General features: G+C 38.2%; 1 protein-coding gene across 4 annotated transcripts in view; it reads left to right on the forward strand.

Annotated features, from left to right (window-relative positions):
- The window catches only part of LOC120531758 (protein TANC1-like), a 539293-nt gene that overhangs the window by 476885 nt on the left and 38609 nt on the right, over window positions 1-23799 (forward strand). For all 4 annotated transcript variants that reach the window (XM_039757454.1, XM_039757458.1, XM_039757456.1 and 1 more), the window contains exons 17-19: window positions 1337-1573; window positions 13557-13742; window positions 14091-14169. In XM_039757454.1, the coding sequence (XP_039613388.1) occupies window positions 1337-1573; window positions 13557-13742; window positions 14091-14169 (502 nt within the window). The remainder of the gene's footprint in view (window positions 1-1336; window positions 1574-13556; window positions 13743-14090; window positions 14170-23799) is intronic.

Raw genomic sequence — 23799 nt, forward strand, 5'->3', positions numbered from 1 at the left:
ACCTGTGTCTGTGTTTTTTTTTGTCAGTGCGGCTTTGACATCACGAGCCATAAGACGCATACTAATTCAGCGTAAGCAGGAACACTCAATAAAATTGAATAAAAAAAATCAAGTGACAATGAGATACAAATAAGGCACATTCTCCAGCGTTTGTGTGTCAGCTTTTATCTATCCAGATCAGAGAATTTCCTGTTCGATTGTCTCAAAACACCACTCACATCCACAGTTATTCCCAGTTTCAGATAAAAAGTAACAGCGTCAGATCCCTGGGGTGGGGGGGCGGTAGTATGTATCACGGTCATGACTGAGAGAATAAAAGTGAAAATAAAAGGTAACTTTTACAAGTACTGTACATTTACAGTGGTTGTTACTGACACAAATCAAATGTATGTGTTTATTGTATAATATTAACAATAAGAGCAACTCATTACTCAAAACGGTAAATACAAGGCAGTCAGGATCAAACCGGGGGACTCTTGATTATAAGTCATCTATTACACATTATATAGTTTATGTCTACATTTTGTCATTTATTACTAAAATATGAAAAATGTTTCAGTTTTAACAATGGATTTTTTGGTTAAATTAAATGCACTTTTTTTGTTTATAGACTATGTGCACTTTAGTTTGTATTGTTTAATGTATTTCTTTTTTATTGTGATTGTCACATTAATATAAAAACATCTGATTATTTTCAAATTCATATGTTTCACTGGTTGTTATTTTAATTTGATTATTATTAAATTTAATCGTTTTAATGCAGAGACATTAGGGTGACATTCATAGGTTGACAGGCGTGAGCAGATGAGGTAAGGCATGCACTGGAGCCCAGAACAGGATGTGTAACCACAGGTCGCAGGCATTAAAATAGTCAGGCATGAAATAATCGTGACTAATCAACTAATCGAAAAGTAAATTGAACGATTAGTTGACTATCAAAATAATTATTAGTTGCAGCCCTACCCTTGACAAAGTCATGCAAGTTATGGGGACAGAAAAAATGAGACTGCTATAATGATAATTTTTACAGCATTTTTACACGAGTCTTTATGTTAAGCCCAGAATATCTAGCATTAGCCAATAAGGACTACATTTAACAAACTAGGAAATTAATGATACTGAGTCTAGACTAAGACTGACATAGACCACCTTTATTGAATAAGGAGCTTATTAGTGATAGTAGTTAAAATTGCTTAAAAATGTCTGACACCATATAAGAAATTCTAAGAAACTTACAGCTGTGAAAAATAATGAAAGTCATAAGTAGATTTTTTTTTGCAGGTGGATAAGTCAATCACACAGATTTTCTCTTAACCTCAATGTATTTTTCTTTCAGGTCAGCCGGTTACTGATGCTAGGAGGAGCTAATGTAAACTACAAGACTGAAGTTTTAAACAATGCACCAATTTTGTGTGTCCAAGCTCATCTGGGTCACCAGGAAATGGCCAGTATCCTCCTAGAATTTGGGGCCGCTGTTGACGGAGTATCTGAGAATAGTATGACCCCATTGTGTTTTGCAGCTGCAGCTGGTCACCTTGCAATGGTTGATCTGCTCTGCAAGAAGGGAGCTAAGGTAAGCATCAATGCAGAGCTGCATCTTTATTTTTAAAGTATGTATTTAAATTCTAGTTCTGTAATAGCCATGTCACAGGTTCATTCCAAAGATTATAAATCACTCAAATCTGATTTTGAAAATCTGGATCATTTGTTTTTCTCTTTATATAATAAATGGGAAATCTCTTTGCTCAGGTTATTCAAGGCCTTTTCTTCCTCCAGTGAGCCAAAATAAAAACTAAATTCTCATAAAATATAAAGGACTGACAACAATTTGCATTTTACAGAATACATAAAATACAACAACAACAATAACATTTATTTATATAGCACATTTCAATACAAAAGATATAGCTCAAAGTGCTTTACAGAATGAAGGAAGAGAAAAAAAGGAAAAAAAACAAAATAGAAAAGTAAAATTAGGCAATACTAAGTAACATAGAATAAAAGTAAGGTCTGATGGCCTGGGAGGACAGAAAAAAAAAAACTCCAGACAGCTGGAGAAAAAAAAAAAAATTTGCCGGGGTTCCAGACCATGAGACCGTCCAGCCCCCTCTAGGCATTCTACCTAACATAACTGATCTCAATCAGTCCTCATGGTTTTCTGGCTTCTCATGGAAGAATGTGATGATGATGGTAATGTGGACCTCTGGCCTTCAATCCATCAATGTAGGAACAGCACGGTGCTTTGATCAGGTGGTGGTGGAACAGATCGCCACCACAGAAAACCTGAAAAAAACAGCAGAGAATGTAGAGGTTAGTATGGATTTCTGAGCCACCAAAATGATAATGATAATGAAATGCATAAACAGAATATCAGGGTTAAACTAAAATGAAGCTATGAGAAAATAATGAGTTTTTACCAGTTTTTTTTAAAGTGTTCCACCGTATTAGCCTGGCGAATTTCTAGTGGTAAGGCTGCTTCACCACTTCTTTTAAGTTTAGCTCTTGGAATTATAAGCAGACACTCATTTGAAGATCTAATGTTACGATTTGGAGTGTAAGCTGAGAGGCATTCTGAAATATAGGATGGAGCAGATATTTAAGGCTTTGTAAACCATAAGCAGAATTTTAAAGTCAATTCTAAATGGCACAGGTAACCAATAAAGTGACATCAAAACTGGAAAGATGTGCCCAGATTTTCTTTTCCTAGTTAAGATTCTAGCAGCTGCATTCTGCATTTGTTGCAATCGATTGATGTCTTTTCTGGGTAGTCCTGAGAGGAGTGCGTTGCAGTAATCTAGCCAACTGAAAACAAAAGTGTGAACTAATTTTTCATCATCTTGTAATGTTATAAGAGATCTAACTTTTGCTATATTTCTTAAGTGATCCTAGTTATCTGATTAATATGTGATTTAAAATTTAGGTCAGAGTCAATAATTAGCCCTAAATTCTTTACCTCCGTGTTGACTTTTAATCCTAATGAATCAAGTTTATTTCAAATACCCTCATTATATCTATTTTTGCCAATCACTAAAATTTCTGTTTTCTCCTTATTTAGTTTGAGAAAATTACTACTCATCCATTCACAAACACAAGTAAGACATTATGTTAGTAAATCAAGAGAGTCTGGGTCATCAGGCGCTATTGATAAATACAGTTGTGTGTCATCAGCATAGCCGTGGTAGCTCACATTATTCTTTGAGATAATCTGACCTAATGGAAGCATGGAGATCGAAAAGAGCAGTGGACCCAGGATAGATCCTTGTGGAACACCATATAGAATATCATGTGTCTTTGAATTATAATAACTACAACTATCAACTAAATGCGTTCTACTCATTTCTACCAGACCGTGTAGCAGATCTTTAAACCACTTGTCATTGATGGCATGTCTGATTTGTAGACCAACAAAAATGCTTACCTTTAAACATCACTAGTAAAATAAAGATCTTTTTTTAAAAAAATAAAATGCTGTCTGTTTGGAAAAACTTAAACAAGATATGCATAGATGGTTTGCCCTCCATCTTACTTTAGCAGGGAGAATTAATACTGTCAAGATGCATGTCCTTTCTAAGCTTATGTTTCTGTTTCAAAATATACATTAACAAATATTTTTTTAAGAAATTAGATTCAATCATAACTTCATTTATTTGGAATTTGAAATATCCACAAATCTTAAGGATGTCTCCACAACGATCTAAATCAGAAGGTGGCATGGCCCTACCTAATTTTAAATTTTATTACTGGGCAGCAAATATACAAGCTATAAAAACCTGGACATTGATACAAATAGATGAACACACACTAGCTTGGTCCGCAATAGAAATAAAATCCTCTTTATATTCCTAGCTTTGTACACCAGTAAATACAAGGTATCGTCCATATAATAACAACCCAGTTGTCCTTCATTCATTCAGAATATGGAACCATTGTAGGAAACACATCAAATTAGGGAATATGGCACCTCTATATGATAACCACCTTTTTCCACCTTCTCAAATTTACACAGTTTTTAATGTTTGGAAAATGTATGGGATTAAATCATTTAGAGATTTGTATATAAATAATGTCTTTGCATCCTGTCAACAATTATACTCCAAATTTAGCTTCCCATTAACACAATTTTTCCACTATCTCCAAATTTGAAACTTTGCCAAATGAAATCTACCCAATTTTCGTCACCTCCCAACTATTTATATTACAGAAGAAATATTGATCTGTCTTAAAGATTCAGACAGCATTTCTTTAATATATAAAACCATTTTAATGTCCGTTCCTTTTAAAGATCCTAGAGTACAGTGGGAAAAGGATCTCTTACGCAGCATTTCAGAAAATGACTGGAAGGCAGCCATGCACAGAATTTACTCTGGCTCCATGTGCACAAAGCATTCAATTATTCAACGTAAAACTTTTTATGGCACACAACTGTCATGTTTAAAATTGTCTAAAATGTTTCCAGGGCAAGAACCAACCTGCAAACGTTGCAGTCAAGCTCAATCCTCACTAGGCCACATGTTTTGGGCGTGTACCAAATTATCAACATTCTGGGCAAAAATATTTAAACGTCATCAGACAGCCTTGGTGTCACAATCACTCCTAATCTATTACTAGCTGTGTTTGGCGTACTCCCAGATGGATTTAGAATCTAGAAACAAACTGTAATTGCCTTTACTTCACTATTAGCACATAGACCGAGGAGGGCAAAGTCGTTCCTGGATGGCCACAGTGACTGCAGGATTTTGTTCCAACCCAGTTGCTTAATAAGAAGCACTTGTTGCTCATGTAACACCTCTGCTTCATTTTAGTTGTCTGACTTGTTTAGATTTTGAACCCTTGTTGCTTATTTTAGTCTTAAACACCTGTATTCTCAGTTTGTAATTGTTCATTATTAGCAATTAGATGCAAATGACAAAAGAAAACAGCAGTTCTCCATTTAGCTTGTTTCCATTTACACCTGTGTGTATTTATCATGCACCATTTGGCTTAATTAAATACTTGGAAGGAAAGTAAAGAGAAAAAAGTGAAAGACTGACCTGACATGGCGGAGTTAAAGCACTAAGAAGCAATGAAATTAAATTGTTGGCAAGGACTGTTTTCTAATTAAGCAACTGGGTTGGAACAAAAATCTGCAGACACAGCAGCCTTCTAGGACTGACTTTGCCCACAACTAACATAGACTTATCTTGCTCAACTGGAAGAATCCTAGCCCACCTCTTTTAAGTCAGAGGGTAACTAATGTTTTATACTATTTGAAATTGGAAAACATCTAATTCTCACTTAGAGGATCTGTTCAAAACGTTTTTAAAACCTGGCAGGATCTAATCAATAACATTTTAGAATAAGCATTTATATTGGGGAGAAGGACTTCTTTCCCTCTTTACTACTCTCAAAGTTTTACTCTGGCTGTTGGCCTTCCTCTTTTTCTCATGGGTGGGGTTAAATTGAATTTAGTTTTGTTAAATTTGACTTGATTTTATGGAATGTTACATGTTTTTTATAAATTGAATAAAAGATAAAAGAAATGCTTACCTTAAGCTTGGTATTAGCTATTCATGGATACATCTGTCTCAAATATTGAAATCCTTCACCTTCCTTGTTCATCACTTTCACAGCATTCTGTGAAAATCAGTAAATGTTTTATATGAAGTGCAGACAAAAACATATTCGTTTGGCTGGCAAGTGGTTTATGTGCCACAGTTTATTGCCCTGAAGCCAAATGCTTATGGAGCAGCAAGTTCTTTATATTGTAATGGGACCATTTTTGCCTTCTCATTCACAGAACTTGGTATGTCCAAGTAGCATTCCTACTAGCAGTGATTTTAGATCAGCACAAAGGTTCCAGTGGTAGTTATTGTACTGTATGCTCTATGAATACTAATAATATGAAAGGAAATCATAAAACTAAAGTACTATAATAAAATAGTATGTGATAGGAAAACGTAAAGGTGTTTATTGTGATCCGCAGGTCAAAATCCATTAGATACTGTACACCCAAAAATGTTCAGGAAGTAAAATCTTCATTGTCCAGTGTAATGTGTCCTCCTTTAGAAAAAAATATCTTCATTTGAATTTTACAAAATATTTATTTTTCTTGTGGCATTTCATTTACTCAGAGGAAGTCTCAAATGAAAAGAAAATGGGGGCAAAGGAGTGATTATGAATGGAAGTTATCAAAAATTATGTACCAATGACTGAAATAAAATTTGGTCTTTTTCCACTGCAGACTAAATAAAAAGAATCAAATATATCATAATATCAGGAAGGTAATTTTGGATAGAAAATTATTATTCAGACATTTGCTTTAATATTAAAATTAAAATCAATACAAAACATAAATGGTCTGCAGAGTGAGTGAGTAGCATGACAAGAAAAACTGAAGGAAAGGAAGCTCTGTAATATATTTCCAAAAAAGAGTGTCAACCATAAGGCTCACAAATACATAACAGGAACATTTGAAAAAGGAGAATCAGAAGTGGTAAAAGGCAGCTGATTGAAAATATAAATGCCTGGTTTTCAGAAATCACAAGAAACTGGGGAAATTCCCAAGGACTTTAGGCTTGTTAATATTGCATCTTATATAAAAAATAGATGACACCCACCCTGGAAAAACTCAAGACAGAGGGTCATGATTCATATTTGAATTAGCACTGGGAGAATCTTAATTTTAGCAATATTTTTAGATGAATAACTAACAAATATGCTAAAGGCAGGTCAATACTACACGTTCTCCACTACCAATTAGTTCAGGCCCTAACAATATAATATTATATAGGGGAGATTAACGGAAGCAAATGACACCTACTTTTAAGGATTCTTCTGAGTCTGACATATAAGATAATTAAACATGTAGTTTTCAAATTGAACCTGATCTAATTAAAGATATTGTTAGGTCAGCGTGTAAATACCTTTGTTGTCAGTCAGGTCTGATTCAGATCATATCGGACCAGTGTACGTTTAAATGGCTTTGGTCTTAATCAGGGTGAAATTGTTAGCACATTGGTTCTAGAGGAAAAAATAATAAAACTTAAATACACCAGACTGTCAATAAAGGAATCACCATTATATATATATGGTTCAAGTTGGGATAGTTGCTGAACAGGATGTAAAAGTCTATTTAAATTTACAAATAAAACCTTAAACAACATCCAAAGACATCAGGCTAAGTTAACTGTTAATGACTCCACCATAAGAATAGGTGGAATAGTAGGGAAGAAAATGTACCTGTGTACTTGGAGAACAACACCACTGGAAGAACTTCATGCCAGCAATCAAGCCAAACAGTGGTCATGCTGTTGTGTTGCTACACTGAATAATATATTACTTCTGCTCTGTATGGCATGCCATCCATCTGTGAGCTAAAATTGAAATTTACTTGGGTCATGCTGATAGAAAATGATCTAATCAAACAAGCAACTCAACATTTGATTGACTGGAGAAAAAAAAATTAGAATTTTGGGAACACCTCGTCAAAGTCCAAACATAAACCTCACTGATATATTCTTTTAGAATCTTCTTCTATACTAATAAAAGGCAAAGCCCTCACTGACTGACTGACTCACTCACTCATCACTAATTCTCCAACTTCCCGTGTAGGTAGAAGGCTGAAATTTGGCAGGCTCATTCCTTACAGCTTACTTACAAAAGTTGGGCAGGTTGCATTTTGAAATTCTACGCGTAATGGTCATAACTGCAACCTATTTTTCTCCATATACTGTAATGGACTTCAGCTCGATGGCTGTGGGGGGCGGAATTGCGTGTCACATCATCACGCATCCCATGTAATCACGTGAACTGACTGTGAACGCAGTGCGTAGAAAACAAGGAAGAGCTCCAAAAAGCGCTGAAGAAAAACGCATACAAGTTTATTTAGAAGTGCAGAAACAAAGCACGGTGTATACCGTAAGTTTAAATTAAGTTTATAGACATGCTACCGCTGCCGTTTGTCATGCCTTCGTCAAATACGTTATTCGGGAGATACAAGTTTAATGAGAAGACACGAGGTATAAACAAGACTTTGGATCACTTTGTAACTGAGTTAAAATTGCTGTAGCGAGAAACTTTTAAGTGCCGGGTCTTAGCTAACATTAAATAAAGCCGTGAACATCGCAACATCACACAAGAGAGCAGCTCACGTGAACTGACTGAACGCAGTACGAGTGATCACTTCCATGCATCAAACCTGTTCAAAAAACGCATTACACAATTGACACGGTAGGAAAACAATATGCTCCGAGCTGAGCTCCACAGCTAACGCGGTCTTGTGGAAGCAACTTCGTCACGCTGCCACCAAATACTCACAGAAAAATCCACAAGTTAATACACACGCTGTCTCTAGAGTTTCTCCACACTCAATGTATTCCTCGCATCCCCGTTACACCCTCTGATCTCTGATTTCAATTCAAATGCCTCCAATTTCCAGTAAGGCTCTGCTTCACGATGACAAGTAATAAGTCTCAGGGACAGACCCTACAAAAGGTTGCCATTGATTTCAGGGAATATTGCTTTTCTCCTGGACAACTATATGTTGCATTCTCAAGAGTGAGCTTGCGCAGCTTCGTCATATTACAACCAGAGTGCTGAACTGACAACGTGCTATATAAAGAGAACTATAACAGTCGTAATAAACGAACAATAAAACAGCGGAGAACCCGTGGATTATATAAAAAGGCAGCTTCCTTGGCGAAGCAAGGAAAAAGGATGGCTTTATATGTCGTTCGTTTATAAAACAGCGTAGAAGCTGTGTAAAGGCTGCTTCACAAAAAACCAGCGGAGCGCCTTATATGAGCAGGCAGTCAGCTAAAGAAGGGAATCAATAAATATCTATAATCGTAATAAACGAACAAAAAATAGCGTACAAGCCGCAAATTAAATAAAGGAAATGGGCACCTGAACAGTAAAGTAAGTCTCGAATAGCTACACAATAACTATAACAATCGTAATAAGCGAACAATAAAACAGTACAGAACCACGAAGCAAGGAGAAACGACGGCCTTATATGGCGTTCGTTTACAAAGCAGCGGAGAAGCTGTGTGAAGTCAGTTACACAAAAAAACAGCAGAGCACCACACTCTGAATGTATTCCTCGCATCACCGTTATACCCTCTGATCTCCCATTTCAATTTAAATGCCTCAAATTTCCAGTAAGGCTGTGCTTCGCGATGACAATTAATAAGTCTCAGGGACAGACCCTACAAAAGGTTGAATTGAGGCAACATTGCTTTTCTCCTGGACGACTATATGTTGCATTCTCAAGAGTAAGCTCAGTGCACAACTTGGTCATATTACAACCGGAGTGCTGAACTGACAACGTGGTATACAAAGAGATCCTTAACAGATAGTTATTGGTATATTTTCCCTCAGTTTAAAAAGGCTTTCTTTTCTTCTTAATAAAAATTTAAAAACAGTGCTTTGTCGCTGCGAAGCGCGGGGATTTTGCTATATACAGTATATATATGTAGATGTGTGTATATATATATATGTATATCTTTATGTATGTGTATATGTATATATGTATGTGTGTGTGTATATGTATGTGTATACTGTATATATGTTGATATGTGTATATATATGTATATATATGTAGATGTGTATATGTATATATATGTATATATGTGTATATTTTGGACGCTGGCCCGGACACAGACAGACGGACATCGCTTTTGCACCCAACACACTTTTATTTACAATATTTACAAGGTTTAACTTTAGTGCACTTCCCAGTGCCTTCTGCACCGTTCCCCCAAATGTCCAGGCCTCACAGTACTTGTGCCTTTCTCCTGTCCGCCTCCAATTCTCTCTCCAGCTCTATCCACTTCCACCCAACATCCACCAATGACTGGAGGGAGGCGGCCCCTTAAATAGGAACCCGGATGGGCTCCAGCTGCTTCCCGGCACTCCTCAACAGACACGCCCCAGTGTGGCGGAAATGCTGGCTGCGCACCCGGAAGCCCTCCGGGTGTCCCCTGTCTTCTTCCCCCCAGCACTTCCTGGTGTGGCAGAAGTGCTGGGCTCCAGACTTCTACAGGCACCGTGGGGCCGCCTGGCGGTGGCCACGGGTCCCTACAGGGCTTGGCTTCCAAGCCCTTTACCCGAGGCCCCCAACATAACCAGGGCGGACGCCCCCTCGCGGTCTGGAGGAGACACAGATAGGCGGACATGTTGTTTCAACCACCACATGTTTATTTACACTATTTACAGACAAGTTCAATGGTCACACAGACCCAGTAGTGCACAAAACACCCCAATACACTCAGTCCTGGCCACAAATGCCTTCTTCGGGCCGCCTCCACACCTCCTCTGTGCTTCGTCCTGCCTCCTCTCGACTCCAGCCTCGAATGAATGGAGACAGCCCCTTTTATCCTATCCCTGGATGAGCACCAGGTGTTCCCGGCATTCCTCGCTTGGCCACACCCCAGCGAGGCAGAAATGCCATCTGCCCCCCCTGGAAGCTCTCCAAATGTGTCTCCCAAAGTCTTCCCCCCAGCACTTCCTGGTGTGGCGGAAGTGCTGGGGCAACAGGTCCCCAAGGCATTGGGGCGCCTCCTGGCAGTGACCACAGGCCCCTACAGGGTAGGGCTTCCATGCCCTCAACCTGTGGCTCCCAGAACAACCAGGAAGGCGTTCCCCCACGTGATCCAGGGTGGGCTTTGACCCTCTTCCGGTCCCTCACGGTGTCCCGGCCGGGTCATTGCCCCTGGCATTCCTGACAATATGTAGATATGTATATATGTATATCTATATATGTTTATGTGTGTGTGTGTGTGTGTGTATATATATATATATATATATTGTGACGGACAGCCGGGTCCCATGCCCGGCCGGGGCGCTCTGATGCATACGTCCGGGGAGCCATCATGGACTTTGCAATACCTCCCCCGGGGCGCTTGGGGGCAGTCTCCCTGGCACTGGATTCCTCCTCAATCTCCCCCGTGGCTCCATGGGACATGGAGTCCACCACAGCAGCCCGGTTGGGAGATGGGGTGGCGCTAGGGGTGCTGCAGAGTTCCAGCCACCACACTGGACGGTTTATCAGCCCCACCCGGAGGTGCAATTAAGACCAGCTGGTCAGGCACCTGGATCACTTCCGGGTGGGGCATAAAAGGGCCTGCCTCCCAGCAATCGAGGCCAGAATCGGGAGGAAGAGGACGAGGTTGCCTGGGAGGAGTGGTGGAGCAGGAAAGTGTGGGTTTGTGTTTGGCTTCTTTGTGTTTGTGTTTTGGACTGTGTTTGGGCTGTGTGCACGGGAAGGCGTGTCACACAGCTGAAGAAAAATAAATATTTGTGAGTGTGAACACGTGCCTCTGCCTATTCTATGCCGGGTCGGGCGCTATAAAGCGCTTGTTTACAATATATATATATATATATATATATATATATATATGACAGCAACACTCATAACAGTGACAAAACAATTACATTGACAATCATGTTACATTATTTTTAAAATGTTTCCTTTTCTTTTTCATAACTTCTTTAACACACTACTTCGCTGCGAAGCGCGGATATTTTGCTAGTATACTAATAAAAGGCAAAGCCCTCACTAACTCACTCATCACTAATTCTCCAACTTCCCGTGTAGGTAGAAGGCTGAAATTTGGCAGGCTCATTCCTTACAGCTTACTTACCAAACGTAAGCAGGTTTTATTTCAAAATTCAAAAACGGTCATAACGGTCAACAACGTCCGCCATGTTAAACTTTCTTATTTATGGCCCCATCTTCACGAAATTTGGTAGGTGGCTTCCCTGTGCTAACCGAAACCGATGTACGTACTTATTTCGGTGGTATGATGCCACCGTCGGCCGCCATATTGAACTTTCCAATGAAAACGACATGTCATGGTTGAGGGAGAGAGCTATCCTGACACTAAGAAATGACATGACTACGACTATAAACCACATTTTACTTCAAGAACTACCTTCACAACCAAAAACATATCATTTTGTGGATTCAGTTGTAGAATCGGAAGACGCGGTGCACTATCCGGTAAAGTTTCTCCACACTCTGAATCCTCTAGGCACTCCTGAGCATAATCTAATTTTGAAAGTTGGTTGAACCAATAATGTTACTGAGAAACTTGCAGCCACCGAAACTTTGTAACGGCACGAGACTTCAGGTCACGTGTCTGCAAAAGAACCTAATTGAGGCAACTATTTTTACTGGCAGTGGCTCAGGGGAGAGAGTTTTTATTCCTCGCATCCCCGTTATACCCTCTGATCTCCCATTTTAATTCAAACGCGTCCAATTTCCAGTAAGGCTCTGCTTCACAATGACAATTAATAAGTCTCAGGGACAGACCCTACAAAAGGTTGGCATTGATTTGAGGCAAGATTGCTTTTCACTTGGCCAACAGTATGTTGCATGCTCAACAGTAAGCTCAGCGCACAGCTTGGTCATATTACAACCAGAGGGCCGAACTGACAACGTGGCATACAAAGAGATCCTTAACAAATAATTATTGGTATATTTTCCCTCAGTTTAAAAAGGTTTACTTTTCTTCTTAATAAAAATTTTAGGGCAGTACTTCGCTGCAGTGAAGCGCGGGTATTTTGCTAGTCATAAATAATATGTTCATCCTCAGATCCCAAAATGTCACCCAGTTGACGCAGTGCACTAAAATTCATCTCCAGTACAACATAATAATATTGTTCTAGTCAACAATTGGTAAATAGGAATAGATTTCATCCTCTCACTAAAACCTTTTTCTAATGTGTGATTATAATCTTCAGATTAGTTAATTATTTAGGTCTTGCAGTGTACAGTGGGTTGAGTGGTACAGTATATTGAAGCACACTGACAATTGACATTTAAGATTTACAGTTATATCTTAAAAGAAAAACACCCGAAAATTTGGTGATATTTTCTGCCATTGTCCACTGCTGTTCTGTATAGATTCCGCCTAATTTTTGCAGCAAAAATATACTCCAAAAAACTTTTTTTTTGATGAATAAACTTAAAATAGTGTGGAATATATTAAGAAACAGACTGAAACAACAAACAAAACCCCATGTAGTCTACCTTGCTTAAATTCTCCTAGAGAGGCATTTAGACTGGATGTCTTTGTGCATAGACACAGCTTCCGCTGGGTTTCCCTGAAAGGTTGTGCACTACAAGGATAACCTTGCAATTTAACATTAAATCTAATCTGCAATTGTCTTACCTGATTTGTGGTCAGATTCTTTGTGAAGCCACTTCCTTGCCCCCCACCACCAGCTTCTTCCTGAAGAGTTGCATTTTCTATGAATGTTAACTATTTTGGATTTTTTGAGTAAATGTAAGGAATACAACTCCATAAGAAGACAAATACTGTTAGCAGTGCTGCTCCACAAGATTGAATTGATCATTAGATAGTTCACAAAGTGAGAGCAAATGGTTCTGTGCCTTCATTTGAAACTTCTTTATTTTAGTCAGCAGTTGTTTATCAAGTCTTTGAAAATAATTACTTGCCTGCTGATCAAACAAGAAATCAACTTCAGCACTTTCATTCATAATGATAGCACTGAGTTCCTGTTTCTTTCAACTTTCATGGTTAACGTGTATTTCTAATTTTTTCATTGTGAAGGTTGACCATCTAGACAAAAGTGGGCAGTGTGCTTTAGTCCATGCTGCTTTAAGGGGCCATTCTGATATCATAGACTACCTCCTGGATACCAAGTGGATGACCGAGGGGCAGCAACAGAACACCCCTGTGACAAAGAAGGGACTTCAGCAAGCCTTAATTGCTGCCTCTAGCATGGGGCACACCCAGGTACAACACTTACTCTGTCAAATGCAACCACATTGACAGTATGTCAGCTCATATCATCTTTATTTGTACCTGATTTTCTTTCTGTTTTACCCTGAATTACATATAATTATGAGTGTGCAATGATAGGGTAAAGAAGCTATTATAATTAAAAATAAAACTTGTACACAGTAGTTTTCCACTTAATTAATATTAATTTATGTGAAATGAAATGTGAATTGTTTGTTCTAGTAACCATTACTTACTGCTATAGTAATTGTTTTGCATACTTTTTTGAGTTGTTTCAGTATTATTTTGTTCAATGTTCCCTTAAAAATAATAATTTGTTTTTTATTTGTCTGCTTTCGGCAGGTTGTCAAGAAGCTCTTGGCTCTCAATAATGAACATGCTGTTGAAATCAATGCATGTGACACACTGTGGGGAGAAACAGGTATGTTTTAGAACAACCATTTAAATGATATAAGCTATAAACTACGCAGTCATATAGTCAGTCTATCATTTATTTTAGGTTTAGTGTTTCATCATTCCTTTAAATGTATAATGCAGTACAGCTCACATATACATTTATATTCATATATTTTAACCAATAATAGGTGAAATAGAACTGTTACATTGGGACAGGTTTCTATATGTTAGAAGCAGAATAAGAATGACACATGACAAGGGGGCAATCCTGGAATAATCTGTACTTCATATTAGAAATTCACACTGGTGAATTTCCCCTCTCAAGTACCAATGTGGGTAAAAACTACTGAGAGAATGTATTCCATATTTTTACGAATGTGACCTGTTATTACTTCGTTTGCCCATGAAACGAGGAAGCAGTCATGGGTTTACTGGCAAAGAACCCGAAAGCTCCTCCAGATTCAGGGTCAGCAAGTGCTGTCTGATGTGGAAGGGTCCTAAAGCATATTATAGAAGGTAGGAAGCCTGGGCAGTACCAATATTGCCTTCCACTTTAACTGGAAAGTGGCACTAAGAAGGATACCTTGGACCACTATACTGCGCTTTGGTGTATGATAGAACATGGAGTATAAGACAATTTTTCTTAACTGAGAAATGGTTCAGAATTGCAATGGAAGTAAGTCCTGGTTTCAGATGAAAGGCTGCTTTCTACCCATGGTCCAGTGACACTAGATTCAAGAGGCACATTTGAGGAAGGACTTCTGTTTCATAGAAGTAGTGCAGCCAGAGTATGAAGAGAGAAGTAGAGGTCTGAAGGTTAGTGGTGATGAATATTCTAAGTTTTTGGTAGGTGAGCAAGTGGACATGTACTCACTATATGTAATAGCTAGGGATAATATCCTTTATAGCCAACACCAGTCGCCACCTAGGGTATTATTTTCTGTTCTGTTAATTTGATACAGTATATAGTGCTGTCCTTATGATTATCCTATTGTGTCTATTTTGTTTTATAAAAACCCTGGTTTTGCTAAAAAATGTAGAACAAAAGCAACAAGCAAGCAGTGACAGTTGAACCTGTAGGCTTATTGTTACATGTCTTAGCCACTGGACTTCTTAGACATTTGATTTAACATCTCCCAAAGTCTATCCATATTCATATAATTTCTAAATAAATTAAAAACAATCATAATTATTCAGCTTTATAAAGTATATATGCTTTACATGCAAGTAATTTCAAATTTAATAATACTAGCCAACCTGCGGCATACCATACGCCGCATAATCAGGCCGTTTTTTTAATGATTTTTAAGCACAGGGAGAAATTAACATTTGAAAAATCGGTAATGTAATAAATCAGCAAGAAAAGCAACATTGTAACAATGCACGGAATGAACCAACACACAATCGACCGTGCAGCGCTCAGGCACGGAGGGTGGAACGGGAGGAGAGTAGAAGGACATCCACTCCGCTCCCTCCGTCATGCTAGTCTGCTGATTTCTAGTTCAGTATGCACTGCCTGCTTATGTGCCCACCTCCAACTCGTCACTTGAGTCGTTGTCGTCTTTGCACAGTCCAGATGCACCTGTGACTCACGTAGACTTATCATTGCTCTGTGCGGTTTTGGCTGCCTTTCTATATATACAGTAATCCACCAATACACCCGACCACGGTAGTAGCGAGGTGGGAGGGGGGTGTGCACAAAGAGTAGGGACGTAATGAGTGGGAGCGTATGAGTCGCAATTAGTGTGAATTCCATGGTTTGCAGCCCGAATGGGGTGCAACGGCTTACCCACGTCTCTCCACGCCGGGTAGACACACGCTCAATCTCATGCATAATTATTTATTGAATGCTAAACACTTCTGGAAAGACACGGTTGTCTAAAACGGGTTGGTGTGAGAATACAACAGTAAGTAAATGAAGATGGAACTCTGGAACTCTACGATAGACGGATATAAATGACGGCATTTTTTCTGTGTCATCGCGTCCGAGTTGGTGGGCGTGGCCCTGCGAGTTGTCGTCATATCCAATGGTCTTGGAGTTGGTGGGCGTGGCTCCTTCCTGCGTGCGCCATAGGTGTCTCACTTGTCGGTGGCTTAGTGAATCCACGCACCTTCCGGCGTGCTTTCCATGGTTGTCTTGCCTTAGTGAATTATATATATATATAGATGTTACCAGCTAGTCAGAATGGTGGAGTTGTAGTTAGCACTGATGCCTCATGGATCCAGAATCCTGGGTTTGACTCTTGTGCCTTAATCATTGTCTCTGTGGAGTTCACATATTCTCCCTATGGTTTTGCTGTCACATCCCAAAAGTTATTTGACAACTCTAAACTTCCCCCATGTGAGTGTGAATGTGTGAGTGAGTGGGCTTGAATACGAGCAACCTGCCCGGAGCTGTCTGCTGCTCTGTACCCAGTGCTGCCGGCTTCCTTTGATCCATAGTTGGATTGAGAGGCTTTGAGAATTTCATGTTATGTTAGTTAACAGCTTGTAAACATTTAAGGAAAGTTTTATTTTTACATTTTGTCAGCATATAGATTTTATCTTTGTTTCTAATACTGATACACAAATTTTAGAAAGAGCTTTCCTTTTTCATTGAAATTTTAGTAATGGCCCTGTATAGGTTAATGAGCAGTAATCAGCCCATTAATGACTTTTCTCAAAGTTAATGGGCATAAGCACCAACATGTAGGCCATAATACATGTAACAAATTGTTTTAGAACAATTGAATCAAATGTTACTGTTAATTTGTCACATAAAAAATAGAATGTTATTTAAAAAAATTCAATTTAAATTATGCACTTTAAAAAAAAAATGTGTGTTTGCAGTGTAAGGCATGAGTGTGCTGGATACAGCAGAACTCTTTATGAACAAGCTGAAACATATGACTTTACAACAGTTTTAAGATGGCTAATTTTTTATTGGAATATGTTTTTTTCTAAAATGCATACATTAAGTAAATATCTAAATATGTTACATAGATATAAAATACAGTAGCTGTTACAAGTTTGTAAAATGTCAGTTTTTATTTAAAATTTTGTGATATATGTAATTGGCTTTATATATTTTCTTAATGTTTACTTGACTCAAGTACAATAATTCACTTTAATTTACTACATATTATAGTTTAAAACATAAAATGATCCCAATGCCTTTTGCAAAATGAGTTGCATTGATAAGATAACCATGTACAGTAAATCCCTCCAAGCCATTGGTTCATTTGTGGTGTTGGTACAAGAATGACTGCAGTTAACGGTAATGTGAAGATTATTAATTCAAATGCTTAGCTGACTTTGTATATGGCAGCTCAAAAGGTGATCATGTAGTACAGATCAGGAATGCGTTGAGTCAAGATCCCAAAAATTCAGCACTCACTAAGTTAGAGCATCTTGCAAAAGTTTACTTGGAGATATTTACAAGAGGATACTGTACCTTTGCTCTTACTAGGAAGCCTAAAGTGGGTATTTGGAATGATGAGACAGCATTAGAAGGTGAGTCTCCCTGACTGAAGATTTTGGTAAATGCAGCAGATAACGTCAGCCATTCAAATGAGAATATAGATTGGTGTTAAAGAATTAGACACAATGGAGGAATAATTCACATACATTTATTTCTCAATTCGCATTTCTTCTACTCAGTAACAAATATTCTGTTTCTATTAATCTTCTTCAACCTTGCTTATGCTCACTGCTATATCTGTAATCAGCGTCAGTATTTTCCTCGGAGGGTATCATTCTCATTTTTGTACACACAAGTTAAACATTAATAGTGTGTGCTGAATAATAATTAAAACAAACTTCCATTTGGTGTAAAATGAATGTACATACCACTGGTTTGATGTAGATTTATCATTAATGCATATTTTACTAGATACTGTATAATCACAAAACACTAATATCTTTTTACAATTATATACTGTATGTAAATATTAGCATACTGAATTTATCATTAAATAAGACATACCTTCTGTGCATTCTTCACTTCCCCTTTCTCTTGGTCAGAAAAGAAGAAAATATTAATTTAGTTTAAAAATGGTGCATTATTAATAACTCCTTGGCCTTTGCAATTCAGTACTGCCAGTAAGTACAGCTGCTCAAAGCGTACACCTCAAATACACCAACGCTTAGTGCGCTGTTTCATCTGGTATTTTCAGACACACCTCACCTATCTGTACATTCGCTGTGTAGACTTTACTAGTTCTGTTTGTTCCTGTAACCTGGCACCTGGTTCAGGGTATGTTGCTGTCTTGTGCTTGATGCTGCTGGGATATGCTGCAGCATTCTGAAATGTTTTAAGCAGGCTTCAAAATGCTGTTTTACTAATTACAAGGAATTTACCTAATTAAAAAAATGAGTAATTTAATTCCTATCAAAACACGAAGATTAGAAAGTAAGCACATCACATTAACAACAGTAGCCATCATCCATCATATAAGAATCAACCTGTTTATAATACACTAGTATTTAAGCAGTAGTGCTTTTAAATGAGAAAGGTTTTGAAATGTATGTCTGCTCAAAGATACAGCTTTTGTAACTCCAAAAAACAAATTGCACAATAACTATTAGGCTTTTATAACTAAAAAGTAAATAAAAATGACTTGAAAGTCAGCTCTGTTAGTTGTTGTTGTGCTTGGTATGCCTTGTTGCTGTGTGCTACCTTGGAAGCATTCATGCAAACTGTGGTTTCAACTCTTGGACATTCTTTAATCCATGATGCCACGAGGCTGGCACAATCCTGGAGGCTGCAAGCCACATCTGTTCTTCCTAAATTTATTTCCTTGCATTTCACTGCTTAATCACCTCCACAAGTGTTTCCAAGATTCTGATACTTTTGTCAAATGCTTGTTGTCCAGCATCAGACTGTTACAAGTTTCAAACATTTGTAGGGCAATATATAAAGCATGGTAGTGAGATGTTTATGTGTCTGAGGCAGGTGAGAAATGCTCACAAAGTCTACAGCTGGAGAATGCAGTCATGGAGTTTGAATAAGCATGCAAACCTCTCAAACAGTCCTTTTCAGGTGAATGTTGCCATGGGTGATGACTATTGCAAAATATTTTTGTCAATATGTGCTTCACTGTAAAGCGGTGTTCTCAGTCACAAACCTGCAAGAAAACAAACAATAAGACAGAGCTTGGCTAAGCAATAAGAAAGCAGTTGTGGTAAATTTTAGAGGATAGAGTACTTATTTGTGTGTAATACAGTGCATATAGACAAGTACCTGCCCTCCATATTTATCTTGTCATATCTGTAATAAATAGAGAGCTTTAGTTGTTTGTTCTTCCAGATTTTAATGACCTGACAAAGTGACTTCAGTAACAATGCTTCCAGTGTTCATGTGACACTCTTGATATATTTCGGGGTCGCAGGAGCCAGAGCCTGGCAGTGTCAGGTACAACATATTAACCAACCCTAGATATGGTGCACTAATGCACACAACCACCCTAGGACAATTTGTAATCACCAGTCATCTTCATGTCTTTGAGGATGTGGGAGGAAAACCCACAAAGTCCCAGGGAAAACAGGCAGATTCCACATGGACAGCAATCAGATGTGGGATTTAAATCCACGAGCCAGCATCTTTAACTGCTGTACCACTTTGCTACCCCAGTCTTAAATGTGTTTTTCTGTCTTTATATACTGTTATTCTAAGTAAAATAAGAAACAGCATTTTCAAACAAAGGTTTCCATGAATCAGTCTTACTCTCCCACAACAGATAGTGGCTTGCTTTTTGAATGCTTTCATTTTCATAACAGTTTCTTAGTCACTGGTGCTCACATTTTTGATATAAATCTCATTTATACAAATATGAAATCTCTTCTGTCAACCTGCAACATGTACCTAATAAGTGCAAATTCCACTTACAGGGCACAAAAATCCAGACCCACAAAGGCAACTACAATTTCATTCCATCATGTCATGTGTGTATTCCAAGCAGGTGTCTGTGTAATGCATTGCATTAAGCATTGCTGCATTTTTGTGCTGATCTTACTTGGAAAGCTCCTTCTTTGTACTTAACACTGGAATTACCAGAGCCTACAAAAAAACTCGTAGATCCGTCCCACCTTAAATTGCTTCTCACCTCTTCATCAGCGTCCTTTGTCCTTTAAATGTGTTGATAAGCAGGAAACAGTCTGCTATCACATCCTCCACCGGCGCACAGTTTTCTCAGCTCAAGTCTGTTTACCTGCGTGTCAGTTGCTTGGAGTTGTATAGAGTGAGAAGTCAAGCAAAATCACACCTTTTATAAATATTACATTGTTATTTGGAACACATGCATTTCATATGTGTTCCGTATCTACAGCGATCTATGTAAACACATCATTAAAAAAGAAACGTTTTTCATGTTTTAGTAATAATTGACAAAATGCAGTCATGAAGTTTACAATGTGTGAAGCCTGAAGTCCAAATATCAAAGAAACACTTTTACAAAAGGTGCGCTTTTATTCAAAAATATAACTGAAGAAAAACAACACGCATTAGAGTGTGACATTAACACGTTTACTACCACTGCTTCGGTGGCGTAATGGTATCAACAGTTGACCGGTAATCAAAACTTCACAGGTTTGATCCCCGACAAATCCGTTTTGAGAAGTCAGCTGCTTTTATTCTTACTATTTTAGAATAAAACATACATTTGATTTCTGTTTGTAACAGCCGGTGTAAATGTATGATACTTGTAAAGGTTAGCTTTGTTTTTTTTATTTTTATTCGGTTTCATTCTCTCAGTCGTGTTCACAATCCTACGCTACCCCCCATCCCCATCTGACACTGCTGTTTTCACATAAAGACGCACTATAGCTCTGCTGATTACTCTGGTGATTTTGCTTGACTTCTCACTCTATACAGCTCTAAGCAGCTGACACGCAGGCAAACAGACTTTAGCTGAGAAATCTGTACACTGGTGGGAGATGTGATGGCATACTGCTTGCTCATTATCAACACATTTAAAGGACAAAAGACACTGACGGAGAGGTGAGAAGCGATTTAAGATGGGACGGATCTACAAGTTTTTTCGTAGGCTCTGGTAATTCTAGTGTTAAAGCAGTAACAGTATTTTACTTTGATGAACATAAGACCATGTGTTCACTTGTCTGACTCCTTGTGATGATCAGCAGTTTTCAGATTTGTTGAAATGTTGCTTATATATTTCACTGTATTATCCTTTTCTTTTGTTGCCTTTAACACCTAAATGACTTGAACATGATAATGTATGGTTACCAACACCCTAGAAAGCTTAAAATCAAAATGTCTCTCACTGCCTGTGGAGTGATTAGTAAGATCAGAGATGATTTTGTTTAAAAGAGTAGCAGAGTAGCACTTCAAGACTTTATATTTTCACAATTCCATCAGGGCATTTTCACTTAAAATTTGGTTTTGTAGCACTTCATTGAATTCCTGCAACATTTTAATTGTTTCAGATAGTGGTTTCCAGGAAATGAATAAAGTTAACATCCTTGCCTGTAAATCCTACAAATTTAACAAACTCAACAATGGGAGGCAAACTAAACTTCCCATTCAGGCTTTAAAATTTTCTTTTATTTAAATTGTATGACTAATGATAAAGCCATTATAACAAGAAGTAAAAGAAAAAGATCCAGCAGCTTTAGTAGTATAATAACAATGAGAGGGGGACATAAAGCATGTTGAGCAGAAAACCCTGCACAACGCACAAATGTAGGTGAGTAGTGTCTCAGGACTAAGACTTCCAGATTGAAGAAAAAATCAATTTCTGGCATTAAGAAGCTTCTTTTTGTTGGAGATGTCTGTCACTGTCCGAAGTTGGTTCAAAAGTTAATGCTGATATCTGGTGTCCGTCTTTATTTTATAGTTTTACGACCAGACAAGGCAAGACTTCCAGGGATGGAGTGAAAGAGATGTTAGTGTTCCTCTATTACAGAGGCAAATAGGGAAACCCCTCGATTCCTGCCTGTTTAGAACCTGTGAAACACTCACTGGGTTTGTGTATCTGACAGTATGAATACTGTGTTTGAGGCACATAATATACACTTTAATTATCTGAAATGTATATGCTGAGTTTGTCACATTATAAAAAAGTATATCGGAAAACAGAATCCTTAAGTCAAGTGTGCGAGCATGCACTGGTATAGTGCGTTGCAGCACCCATTACATGACGAAACAACTTGGGATCCCGGTTTGCACCCCCCCAGGCAAACACACGGTCCAGTCCCACCCTCTGGAAATGACCTTCTATCTGCCGCAGCCAGGTGTTACGTGGGCGACCCTTTGGCCTGGTCTAGCCATTTGGATCCCCAGCAATGAGGATCTTATGAGCCGGATCACCCTCAGGGAAACGCACCACATGGCTGTAGTGCCATAACTGACGCTCCCTCACAGTACAGGTAATGTGCCTCATTTGGGAATCCATGAGCAACTGCTCATTAGACACAAAGTCAAACCAATGGTACCCAAGGATTTTTCGGAAAGACACAGTACCGAAGGAGTACAATCCTCGTCTCAGGGCACTGGATAGCGTCCATGTCTCGCAACCATATAGCAAGACAGGAAGCACCAGGACTCTAAAGACTTGGACCTTCATTCTTTTGCATAGATATCGGGAGCGCCACACACCCCTTTCCAGAATCCTTAAAGACAGCAATAAAATACTTTTGATTAAATGGTAAATAGCATACTCAAGGACACCAGGAAGTACTTAAAGATTTCTAGGAATATGGAAGAAAATAATGTAGTTGTAATCATAACCTTGACAACTTTTAAAAAGGTAGTTGTAATCATAACCTTGACAACTTTTAAAAAGCTGACCAGTTGAGTTAAATGGACTGAATGGCCTGCTCCCGTTTCATCTTTTGGTATGATTACTTCTGTTTTTTTAAATAATTTTGTACAGTATGAGAATTGATGGGGCTGACGGAAAATTCTGTTTAAGGTCTAAACTCATCCACTTTTTGTAAAGACATCAACCATAATAGTATTTGTAAGAGGATACTCAAAGGCCACAGTTGGACAGCGCAGGCGGTGGTGACCAGAGTTTCCAGTGTGCTGAATTTCTGTTTTTACTGAATAGATTTATACTGTCCCTAGATAGCTTCAATTGATGCCACTTGTCAGTGTTTGTCAGCAAAACAACAACAGCTTCTGAACTGGGAAGATCTGATAAAATGTTCACTTGATATGATAACGAGCATGGAGACAATACAGCAGACACTGCATCTCTGAAGAGATTTTGTTCTCTTCACACACCATCTGGATAGAGCACCTTTTATATTTATATTTAATCCTCTAGTATGATTCAAGCATATCAAGAATAATAACATTTTTATAAAGAAATGTGTGTGTTTGTAAGACTATGTATTGTTGTCAAACTAATTAACCTTTTGGCAGCAGTGTTACTTTATTTTTCAAATGGTAATACTTGCATCTTACAATAAACTTAAAGTGCTGAAGTTTAAAGTAGTGGAAAAGGAAAAAAGGAAATTGAGAAACTACAAAATTCCTACAAGAATATTGTGGTATGAAAAGGAACATAAAATTACTATTAGAAATGGCAAAACCCACCTCAAACTACTTCAAGGACAGAACAGTCAACATTAAATGGACATGTCATTCTGTGAAGTAGATTTGAAAACATTAATAATCTATCCTTCTATGGTTTAATTCATCTGATGCTTATAG

The sequence above is a fragment of the Polypterus senegalus genome, chromosome 6, assembly GCF_016835505.1.
Source record: "Polypterus senegalus isolate Bchr_013 chromosome 6, ASM1683550v1, whole genome shotgun sequence".
In the NCBI taxonomy this organism is placed as follows: Eukaryota; Metazoa; Chordata; class Cladistia; order Polypteriformes; family Polypteridae; genus Polypterus; species Polypterus senegalus.